The sequence below is a fragment of the Ochotona princeps genome, chromosome 8, assembly GCF_030435755.1.
Source record: "Ochotona princeps isolate mOchPri1 chromosome 8, mOchPri1.hap1, whole genome shotgun sequence".
Lineage (NCBI taxonomy): Eukaryota > Metazoa > Chordata > Mammalia > Lagomorpha > Ochotonidae > Ochotona > Ochotona princeps.
The window spans coordinates 13069807-13081275 of NC_080839.1; the positions used below are offsets into that span (position 1 = coordinate 13069807).

Genomic DNA, 11469 nt, shown 5'->3' on the forward strand with positions numbered 1-11469 from the left:
GATGACCTGGGAAGGCAGTGGAAGATGGTTCAAATGCTTGGGTCTGTGCACCCATCTGGGAGACCTGGATGAAGCTTCCTAGTCTTGGCTTCAGACTGGCTCAGTTCCAGCTGAGTGGCCTTTTGGGAAGTGAACCAGCAGATGGAAAAATCTCTCTCTTTCTCTGTTACTCTGCCTTTCAGACAAATAAATGAATTCTTTAAAGAGTCACACTTCAAATACCCTGGAACTGCTTTTTTCCCAAGCATGTTCCGAGCCTTGTTGATGCATGCTGTGCCGGCCTGGCTGTGGCTGAAGGACTGGGGCACTGGGGCGTGTTTACACGGCTGGGTGGGCTCAGCTAGATGCCCTTGTGTTGAGTCACACCAAGTGTGCCTGGGAGGGCTCCATCCGGCTGGGCAGGTGCTGCACCTGCTGTCGCAGGGCTGAGGGCCATTCACATGTAACCATTAGGACATGCACCTGCCGGGAGGGGACTTCAGGGAGATCAGATGGGGGTTTTTTGAAATCTCTTGAGGAGGAAATGAGGATGCACCCAAAGCAAGCTGTGGCCCTTATGCAGTCGTACGAAAACAAGAAACCTCTTGCATCACCCTTCGCTAGAGTTCTACCAGCTGAACCAGAGCAGCGGGGTTGGAGCTGTGGTTAAAGCGTGTTATGTCTCATTTAGCATTTTTTTTCCTGAGGCTAGGCGTTGCATGGTGGTTCACAAGCCAGCCCTTCGTCTAATAGCGATGTGAGAATATCTTGTGTCCTTGACGTTGACCCCAAGAGGACAGTGGCACACTTTGAAGGTGGACCTCTGGAAGCTGGTCCTTGTGGCCAATTGGGGCAAAGAACCGATACAGCCAGGGACCGCACATGGCAGGTGTGTGTCAGCCTCTCCCAGCAGTGGCCGACAGCTCTCTCCCAGCTCTGAGGTAGGGAGGGACACCCACTGCTGCTGCCTGAAGGAGCTGGTGCTCTCTGGGCAGCCTTTCATCAGCTGTGGGGATATCAAAGCTGTTAGATAGCAGCTATGCAAATGCCTCCGTCACCTTGGTGGTGGAAAGAAAGTGAACTGGTGTTAGGCAGCGTGGTCCGACACTGGCGGCCACGGCGGCAGCAGCTGACCTCAAATCAGTGTTGGGATCACGCGACTGGTTCTGTGAGCTGACAGTGGACGGAGGCCCCGTCTGCCTGCAGAGCTCACATCTGTTTGTCACATGCCAGGCCTTCGGCTGACCTCTCGCTTGGTTGCCATGGATATGTGTGCACATGGGGTCTTCAAAATGTTCACACAAAGCTTACTAAGAAAATAGCATGTACAGACTTCCTGTGCTTTTGCGCCACAATAAACTTCTCTTTTAATTCCAGCTTTTCACAAACTTTTGAAGCACTCTGCTATCCACACACAAATTTTGCCTCAGGAATACACATATACAGGTGTATTTGAAATACACATTGTTTGTGTCTGCCAGAGAATAAGCAGGCTTACATCACAATCGCAGGGCAGAGCTTCTTGCCCCATCTGCCCCAGCCACCTTTAACTGTGAGCATGACCGCCCCTGGGAGAACACGCTGCACCCACATGGAGGTCGAGTGAGCTGAAAGAAGAGATTTCACTCTGTCTCCTTCCTGGTCTCACAGCCCAGAATCAGCCTCCCGTTCCAGGCTAGGACTTACTTAAGGATCCATCTGCTGCTGTTGATGTTCAAGACTTCTCAGGCATTCAGTGTTGAACTTCCGTAGGAGACAAGTTTTGGGCAAGTTAAAATCCCAGGGGTGCTGTCTGGTTTCTCTTGGAAGGGACCTCAGCCAGTAAAGGCTTTGAAGACTGCCTCGTGCGTGCTCCTTACCTTACCTGTGGCTGTATGTGCTTCCCTGGTGTCACTTGTGACCTTAAACCTTTACTGTACAGTGCACACCTCTGTGGTTTATACCCAAGACTGTGGCCCACTGGGCCTGCACTGAAGTCTTGGCTGCATTGTCGGAAAGCCCTTGGGGCCCCAGTGCTCACTGCACAGCCTGAATCTTCTCTGCAGCCCCAGGCAGGATGTATGAGGCCCTTCCCCAGCACCGTGATGTGGAGAGCCGCTGCTGTCCCCAGAGCCTACTCTGAGCTTCCAGGCTACCTCAGTCTTGCCAACGACTGTCTGTTAGCTGTTGTGTGTGTGGGCAGTATGGGCTCCCAATTATCCTGCCTCCAGCCTTGCAGCCTCAAACCAGTTGTGCGCCCCTTGGTCTGATTTGCCAGTTGTCAGCCAACCCGGGGAGACCGTGCTGGATCCCAGGTTGTGTGCCAAGTCCTTTGGCTAAGCAGTAGCAGTGGGTGCCTCCTCTGTGCCCGAGCCCTTGGGGTGTCTTGGGCAGCTTTCCAACACACAGGCTCATTGCTCCAGAAGCTGAATCCACAGCTATGGTCTGTCTGTCTGTACGTGCCTGGTCCACCACCTCTTGTTTCCCCAACACCTGCTTGCTTGGGCCTAGCAAGACAATATGGCTGCTGGCTGTGGTTGCTTTGGCCTTAAAGAGTAACTGAACTTCCTGATACTTGCTGGATTGTTCCAAGTGTTAAGTAGAGGATTCCCAGCATTACACAGGCTAGGTGATGTCTTGGTGGCCTTTTCAGTCCCTCCTCTCCCACCCCTTCCCCACCTAGCCCCTGCCGTGTCTCAGAACAGAAGGTCTGAGTGTCCACACTGCTATCCTGCACCAAGTGTCACTCGCTCTCTGACTGCACCAGTCCTTGGTAGGTCAGCATCAGCCTGCTTGAGGCCATTCCCATAGTACCTGCCACTCACATAAACCCGAATCATCTTGGGAGCTATTTAGGAAGCCCCTGTGTGAATGCTGGCAGCACTGTCCCCAAGGCTCCGACCATCTCTGCAGAGTTGTATCCCTGTCTGTAAGAGGGAAACATTGCTGTGCGTCTGGCTTATTATAAGAAATCAATACTCCACATACATGAAAAGTGTATCTCGGGTCAACTGCCTGCCCTGAAGCATCTGTTCTCCCTTCTTTGCTCCGAATCCTGGTCTTCTTGCTACAGGCTCACCAGAGGGGTTAACTCTGCGCAGCACCCCTACCTGCCTCTCTCCTCTCCTCTCTCTCTCTCTCTCTCTCTCTCTCTCTCTCTCTCTCTCTCTCTCATTGTTTATTTACCTCTGCATTGTCTTTACTGCATTATCTTGTTGATTATCTTGGGCTGGCCTTCTGGGTACACAGACCTATGTCTTGAGAGCAGGCCCCTGCTGAGGTGCTGGCGGGTGCCCTTTCCCACAAGGACTGTTGGGGAACTGGTTCCTGGAGGTAGACAAGAGGCTGTGCATGTCTCAGGGGTCAGTAGGGTCCTGCGGGATGGCCATAAAAGTCAATTACCCCAGGCTCTATGGAGCCGTGGAGAGGGCGGGGCGGTCTTCCCTCTCCCTCCCCAGCCTGTGGTCAGGTGGCTTGTGTGCACTGTGGAGCAGGTGTGGTTCCATAGTGGAACCACCCTCACCACATAGTGATGGCAATGCATCTTTCCAGAGTCCTTTTGTAACTTAGACTTTGCAGCGTTACCTGACCCTGAGAGGTGTTGCTTTTGCTTAGAGCCCGAAGGGCCAGAAATGATAGCATGAGTGAAAGGTGGCATCCATCCACCATGGCTGCACAGGCTTCCAATGCTCTGGGAGCCAGGTGTGCACAGGGCACCTGCAGGTGCGCATCTCACCTCTGTATGCTCCTACATGAACACCTTGGATCACCTTGTCAAAGACCCCACCTCCAATCACAGTACCATTCTGAGCTCGTGGGGTTAAGAATGCCCTGTTTCAGCGTCACAGCATCACAGCATCTCAGGAGGAGGTGGGGCTGCAAGGAGCAACAGGAGGTTCAAGCGTTATAGCCCACTTTGCGTCCACTGCTTGTTCATGCAGGCTTCTGTCATCTTGCTAACCCTGTATTTCATGTCCCCAAGACCATGCCCACAGCAAGTTGCAGTGCATGGCCAGGGAGCAGTTGACCTCACCCTTGGCTGGGTTTAACTGAGCACTCCTCTGAAACAGTTCTACCCTGGACACACTACTGTGGCCGCAGAGCACTGGTACACACTTACTTTGATCTTTCTTCAATGCCCTGTGCCCCAGAGGGCTTTGTACAATTGCCTTGAGTTCTCTCCTAACCCCTTGCCCTGAAGGCCCTGCTCTAGGAGCTAAATGGCAGAAAGCAGAGCAGGCAGGGAACTCTGCCAGGGCTTGAACACAGGCGATGCCAAGTGCCAGGTCCTGGTCCTGCGTCCTCACCCAGTGCGGGGCCACCTCCCCGTTGTCATCACTAGACCCAAGCTGTGCACCCGGTAAACGTGTGTGCAACCGCATGTAGGAGAAGACAGTGAAGCAGGTGCCGTGGACCGGATACTGCTGCCAGCCCGCAGCAATGCAGTGCCAGCTGTGAAGCAGGTGCCGTGGACCGGATACTGCTGCCAGCCCGCAGCAATGCAGTGCCAGCTGTGAAGGCGTGTGGGGCTGGTGTGATGGAATCAGCAGTCATGGCTTCCTCCGCTGAATGCTGTCCAACAGCACCTGTTCACCTCTTTGAAGGTGTGGACCATCCCACCATGACAGCGGATGCCAGCTGTGGCTCGACACAGCTTCTGGTCAGCCAGGCCTGGTCTGCTGCCATTGCCAGCCTTGCCTCAGGGCAACAGAGTCACCCTTCTCAGCCTGCATCACAGCCACCCTCCTCCTGCTGCGTCCCCATTGTTGATGCCATCCTCTGCCCACACCACAAATGGTGATGCCACTGGCTCACCCTGCGACTTCCCGGCCTGGCTCGGTAACTTAGCCTGTGGCAGCACGCGCATTCTTCGTCTTAGTAAGCTGTGGTTTTAGTTTGAATAAGCCTTCTTTCAACCCATTAGTGTTCGTCTACACTAAAATTAACCTTCCCCTAAATTATTCTCACACACACAGAAGGAGCAAAGTAATTCTGAAAGTTAAATCAAAACAAAGCAATCTTGTGTGTAAAGTAGATAAAAATCGCGGACTGTGGTTACCCAGCACACCACTGCAGGGATCACGCACAGAAAGCCCGTTTCCTGCCCTCGAGTTATGGAAGGAGCAGGTCAAAGGTCCTGGGCTTATCACCATCCCAAGACCATGGTGGTGGTGGTGGTTGGGCAGGCCCTGGAGAGCCATATAGACAGGGCGGAGAGGGACGCAACCCCTGCAGCTGGTGGCTGCGGGTGACCTCTGGGGTCGGGGAAGGGGTGGCTGTCCATCCTGCTGCATGGTGGTTCTCGCCATGGCATGAGCACACAGCAGCTTCGGGGAAGCTGTGGGCAGCTGACAGCCACGCAGTGTGGTTGGGTGTGTGGATTAATCATTCAGGAAGCAAGTGGCAGGGATTTCAGACCCCAACTGGGAAGGGGGGTGTAGCTCAAGATCTTGAGGCCGTGTGTTCCGGTATCATTTTATTCTGTTGCCCTGCACCCATGAAGTGATACTCAACTTGTGGGTTGGAGCTCTGTAAGACCCAAGATTTTGAAGCCTCTTGGGTTGCAGTAAGTGTTAACTGGTCACCCATAAGAGGCTTGGGTAGTGAGATCTTTCAAGGTCCTGCTGTGTCCCTATCCATTCCACAACACACACACACACACACACACAGAGCAGTCTTTACAGGATACCAGCTGCGTCTCTGGGGTTTGTAGCTCCTCCGTAGCACGTGTGTGTGTGCCCTCTGGAGTCCTGAGGACTAAGGATTCTCTTCCGTTTTTCCAGAAACTGTCTGATTGCTGTTTTATTTCTCAGTTTGAAAAAGGAGGAAACCAGAAAGGTGAGGGGAGGGAGGCAGGGTGCAGCAGTGGGCTAAGCTGCTGCTGTGATGCTCTCTGCCCTCATGGGACTCCCCAGTGCTCTGCTAGTAATCCAGCTTCCTGCTGACGCACCAGGGGAGGCAGCAGCAGATGACCCAAGTGCCTGCCACCCACATGGGAAACCCGGCCAAAACTCCTCACTTTGGCTGACCTTGACTTGGTACAGCCATCTGGGGAGTGAAGCAGTGGATGGAAAATCTGGGTCTCTCTGTTTCTGTCATTCTGCCTTTCAAATAAATAAATAAACCTTTAAAAAGGAGAGAGAGAGATGGTGTATGCCTCTGCTTTATGTAGCGAAATCTTCCCTGTAGAGAGGAATTCCTTTAGACAGCTCTCAGAGTGGCTGATGCTTCAGTGACATGGTGCTGTATCTAAGAGACCAGGAGCATGAGGTAGCTGGTTCTCTCACTAAGTGTGAACACCCCCTTCTACCCCATCCTGATAACTAGTGAGAACCTTAAAAGCTGTGCTTTTGTTGTTTCAGGTACTTTTGCATAATTACCAAGCAGTGGAAGAACAGCCCCAAATGGTGATCTTGCGACTGTTACGTTACATCGTCCGCCTGGTGTGGAGGATGCACTGACGGGGCCTGTGTAGAGCCGAGCTGTGACCGCCTGGGCCCAGCCCTGGCTCTTGCTGCCTGCCAGCCAGGGAGCAGGCGCAGGAGGACGCTGTGGGGAACATGATCTTGACTTCCCCGCTCGCCCAGTGGAAGAGCTGATGGAGACGTGTTGTGAATGTAAATGAGGGCTGACTGCTTTTGTTTTGATTTTTCTTAATGTACAAATCGTGGTTCTTTGGAGCAGGATTTTATGCAAGAATGGTGTTTACATGCGCTGTGTGAGTTTTTTTCCACCTCCTTTAATAAGAACAGGTTTTTCAAAAAAGGAAATGGAAACTTTGTAACCAACTCATGAATAATTTTTGTACTAAAATTTTAAGAACCTATTGCCTACTCAGAGGATTCTGTAAACCTGCAGTGGAAACTGAGCCAGCTAATGTATACAGCTGCCTTAGTTTATTTTTAGAGATTACTGTACAGAATTGTTAAGCTGAGCAAGGTCTGACAGGTCCCCTTCCCTTCCTTGCCATTTCCGCTTTGATTTTTTTTTTTTTGTAATTATTGTTAATACCTAAAGAATTTGTAGGGACTGGGACGGATGGAAGTGGCAGAGGGCCTGCTGTTGATTGATGAGCCACTCCTGTTTTGTAAATATCTGTTTACCTCTTGAATGCAGTGGCACCCTGGCAAGCCTTCTGACCATGCTTGCAGGTTTTACACGGTCTTCTTCCAGGATGCCCCTCTGGGCCAGCTGTACTTGGGCACATCTTGATCCGGAGCCTCCCCATGATCAGGAGGAACTGAGGCACAGCATGAGTTAACGCCTGTGCGTGTCGTACGCAGCTCAGGCCATCTGTCCAGTACCTGGCTCGCCAGGTGGTCATTGGGGCTGGTTTTCATTTAGTCTTGATGGGCATAGCATCGGGAGATTGTTGAAAAACCAAGAACCATGGCAACAGCTGACCCAGGATCAGGGCCTTGGGCACTGTTGGCTTTCCCACTGCCACAGGTGCAGGCTCAGCAGCAGCCCCAGGCATTCAGGTGGGTACCCTTCTGACCCTCAGCCAGGAGCTGAGAGGGAGGTATCAAGGGTTTACGTCCAACCCAGGCTGCCTGGCCTGTGATGCCTAACTGTCTACCCTAGCTCATGTCGGTCTACTTGGAAATCCAGGCTAAATTTTCCACTCTCCCCAGCGGGTGGGAGCCTGAACTCTTTCTCTACTCCTCTGAGGTCAGCCCCTTCTATCTCCACTCTGTGGGAGATATTCCATCTGGGGGCCTGTCCCCTGGAAAGGCAGTGCACAGAGCACCCTCACGTGAGTTAGTCATTCTAAAGCCAGACAGACCAACAACCAGGGAGACCCAAGAGACAGGCCAGGGAGCAGGGAAAGACTAGGAGGATGTGTTGCACCTCTGACTTGTGTCAATCATGAAATAACTTTTCCAAAGACCGGCACGAAAGGAATCAGCTGTGCCAACAACGACTGCATTGGCTTTTGCCCAGTGGTGGACTGGTATTTTTACATTCTTATTAAATTGAGGGAAAGAAATCCATTCCCTTGTGTTGTCACAGTTTTATAAATATATGTGTATGTATGTACAGCCTGTATACTTTTTTCTTTTAGATAGAGATGATTTTTTGATTCCAAAATGCTTTTTTTTTTAAATTTTATTTTCCTTTCCCCAGAAGCATCCCTGGAGTTTGGGAGTTTCAGAAGCCATGTGCAAGCACCAGTTGTTTCTTGATGTGTTCTGAGGTTACTCATGGGGTCACACACACAGCCTATGGTTGCAGAATTGCAGCTGCAGATCTGCTGGGCGTCACACACCAAAGATGTACTTGGTTCTGGACTCCCCCTCCCAATCCCCACCCTGTTCCATCCCCGGATCTCCTTACCCACGTGCCAGTCTGTGACTGGAGCACTTTACTCTCTCCCTTCAGCTGCGTGACTCCCCCTCCTCCAGCCGGAGCACCTGCTAACAGGTGCTGGAGGCTCTGGTGGCCACTGTGAGTGTATGCTGCAAGTGCATGCTTCCTTCAGCCCAGCAGCACCCTCTCCCCGCCAGCCCCACCCAGGCTCCAGGCTGGCTGGGCAGTGTGCGGCTCCCCAGGTTGTACAAGTATTAAGGAGTGGGCTGTGGACTGTGGGGCTTGGCAAGGGGCCCCCGCCCCCGTCTCTGTCTCAATGCCTCTCAAGAGACACAGTATCTTTCCTGGCTAGGCCTCTTTTAGCTTTTGTTGCTGTTGTTGGTTTTTTAATTTTTATAAAAAAAAAATCCCTTTTTGGATACATAAAGCGGGTTTTGTGCCTTGACAACCTCTCCTCGTGTGAGGCTTGTAAAAAGTGTCCTGTGACTTTGCACCAAGATGCAATAAACACACACACACACACACACACACACACACACAGGGACTTCATAAGGGATTCTAGATTTCCTTCCCAGAAAAAGTTGATTTAAGAATTTTTAGTAGGGGGGAGGGATTAGGATGGGGAATTATGAAAACATTTTTTAAGACCATCTTGTGATTTGGAGAGAAAAAAATGCAATGGAATACAATTTTCTTCTCTTTTCCCTTCTTAATATTGTATATATTTTGACTATTTATTAGCTTAGGAATTCAGATTTTTTTACTTACCAACTGAGCCAGATGTTCGTGTGCAATTGTGTTTCCTTTACCTTTCTTGTAAAATTTTGTACATTATCAATGAGTAACGAAAAAAAAAAATCACTGTTTTTCTAAACTTTTTAGAATCAAGGACTGTAAATATTTGTAGATTTCTTTTTTTTCTGTGTAATGTGTCCTACTGTTTCATAATGCTGTAACTTGTAGAAACATTGTATATTTATTTTCTGCTTATTTAATGTCTTAGGTTCTTGAACGTGTAGACATCCCTGTCCCCTCCTAGGCCCCCTGCTACTCCACGGACTGCCTTCCCCCTCCAGGTGTGGGGTGGCGACCGGCCCTGCAGCTTGGGTCCCTGCTGTGAACGGTCCAATAGGTTTCAGTTCTTGGACTCTCCTGCCCTTCGCTTGTATGTAGATGCCAATGAGGTAAACACAAATCCTGCTGGCTACCAAATTCCGCTTCGAGAAATGCCCAGCAACTTTCTGTTTGTTTCAGACAAGCCAGCTAGCTTCTCATCAAAGCACAATTTGCTAACTCCAGAGCACAGCTTGAAAAAAAAAAAGAAAAGTAATGTATTATCAGCATAGGGGATTTTCCCATCAAGCTTTCACCCCTGACAGCTCTGTGTGGAGAAAATGCAAATGTGCCACCCCTGGAGGTGCTGGGGAAGGTTACAGGGGTGAGGGCCAGCCACAGTGGACGGAGGCTTGGGTGGCTGCCAACAAGCCCTGGGCGGCGGGGTGTAAGGAGCTGACCATGGCTGCCTGTGCTTTGCCATGTGTGCTGTGTGTCTCCAGGAGCCGACTGCGCAGGCGTCTGCTGTCCCCCAACCGTGCAATCCTGCTGCTTCAGGTCCAAGCGCTCCTGGCCCTTCTCCATCCCCTGTGACTACATGGCTCTGGGAGGGGGGAGGGTCCCACTGGGTTTGGGGAGCAGAGTGTAAGATGTGAAAACTCATGGAAGCCCTCGGGAACTACTGGGGCTCTGTCATCCTGCTGCTGCAGCCCAGTGCCTGCGTGTTGCCTGTTCACCACCACACACCCATATGTGTGTCCACATGTGAATGCTAACTCGGTCAGGGTCTGCTACAAACAGCGCTGTGTGCAAGAAGCATCCTCAACCTCCGGCTCTGTAACTTGAATACTTTTCTTTGGGAATTTCAGTTGGAAGAAGCTCTTTTGGATGCTAGGTTTTCTGTCCAGGTTCTGTGATGACTAGTTACTGTATCCAAACTCATCAGGTACCCTTGTATAAATAGCACTGATCTGTGTGTATACTGATCCAGCACCACCTTGTTCCCTAGGACCCAGCGTATGTAGCATTTGTATTGCAATTTCCCTGGCTTCCTTGTGTTTTGCACTGATCAATTTTGACAGGGTAATTGCCACTTTACTTGTGCAATACTGCTGTAAATAACTGCAGATTTTTTTTTAAGAAACTCAATCTTTTATGTTCTTAATGGATTTTATATAAATAAAACTTTCAACTAATGTTGGTGAGCCGTTGTGATTTTTGTTGTCACCAAATGACAGAGAAGCAGTTGAAGTTGTGTATGAATCTGAACAACCCACACACCTGCCCCAGGGAGATTGGAGAAGGTCTTGCTGGAAGACAAGGCCAGCCACTCTGAAGTATTGAAGTTGCTGCTGAGGAGGTTAACAGCCGAGAGTGCTGCCTGGGCATCAAATGTGACTCAGCAGTTGGGAAGGGGATGGGATAGGGGAGAAGGTGCCATGCATTCTGTGGATGCCCAGCTGTCTTACCCCGTCTCATCATTTGCAGACACACACAAAACAGGAAGTGTGCTTTGGCCCCAAGGGAAAGGCTTGTCTACAGTGCATGCTCAAGTCCCCCAGCAAGTGCCTGGCGCCTGCCATCCACTGACCCTGAGCCTTCACGACGAAGGGGCTCTGAGTCCAGGGGTTGGCTGGTGTACCCAGGGTGTGAACTGACTTAGGATGGACAGAGGAAAATGAGAACCTGGTTTGGGATACATCTTACCAAGTCGTAGTAAGTGGCTACTCTGAAATAGGAACCAAGAGAGTGAGCGCAGGCAACTGAGCCATGTTTTTATTGTTTTTTTATAAGATCTTCCATCTACTGGTTCACTCCCCCACCCCTCCCCAAGTGGCCACAACAGATGGAGCTGAGCCCTTCTGAAGCCAGGAGCCAGGAACCTCCTGGTCTGTCATGCAGGTGCATGTCCCAAGGCCTTGGGCTGGTCTCCACTACTCTCCCAGGTCACAAGCAGGGAGCTGGAAGGGAAGTGGAGCAACCAGAACACAAACCAACACCCACATAGGGATCGTGCGCTGGACCCACCTGAACCTTGTTTGCAGTGGTTTGACCTTGCTCTTCATTTGTGCTCAGTGGACAATTCAGCCCAATGGCCTTACCATTTATTTTTACAATTTACCTTTTTGAAAGACATCTAGCCACTAA

The 11469-nt window shown here is 50.9% G+C and overlaps 1 protein-coding gene across 6 annotated transcripts in view; it reads left to right on the forward strand.

Annotated features, from left to right (window-relative positions):
- The window catches only part of BCL2L11 (BCL2 like 11), a 44692-nt gene extending 35195 nt beyond the window's left edge, over window positions 1-9497 (forward strand). For all 6 annotated transcript variants that reach the window (XM_058667614.1, XM_058667613.1, XM_012928577.2 and 3 more), the window contains one exon: window positions 6321-9497. In XM_058667614.1, coding sequence (XP_058523597.1) covers window positions 6321-6419 — 99 coding nt within the window. In that variant the 3' untranslated portion in view covers window positions 6420-9497. The remainder of the gene's footprint in view (window positions 1-6320) is intronic.
- Window positions 9498-11469: the final 1972 nt, after the last annotated feature.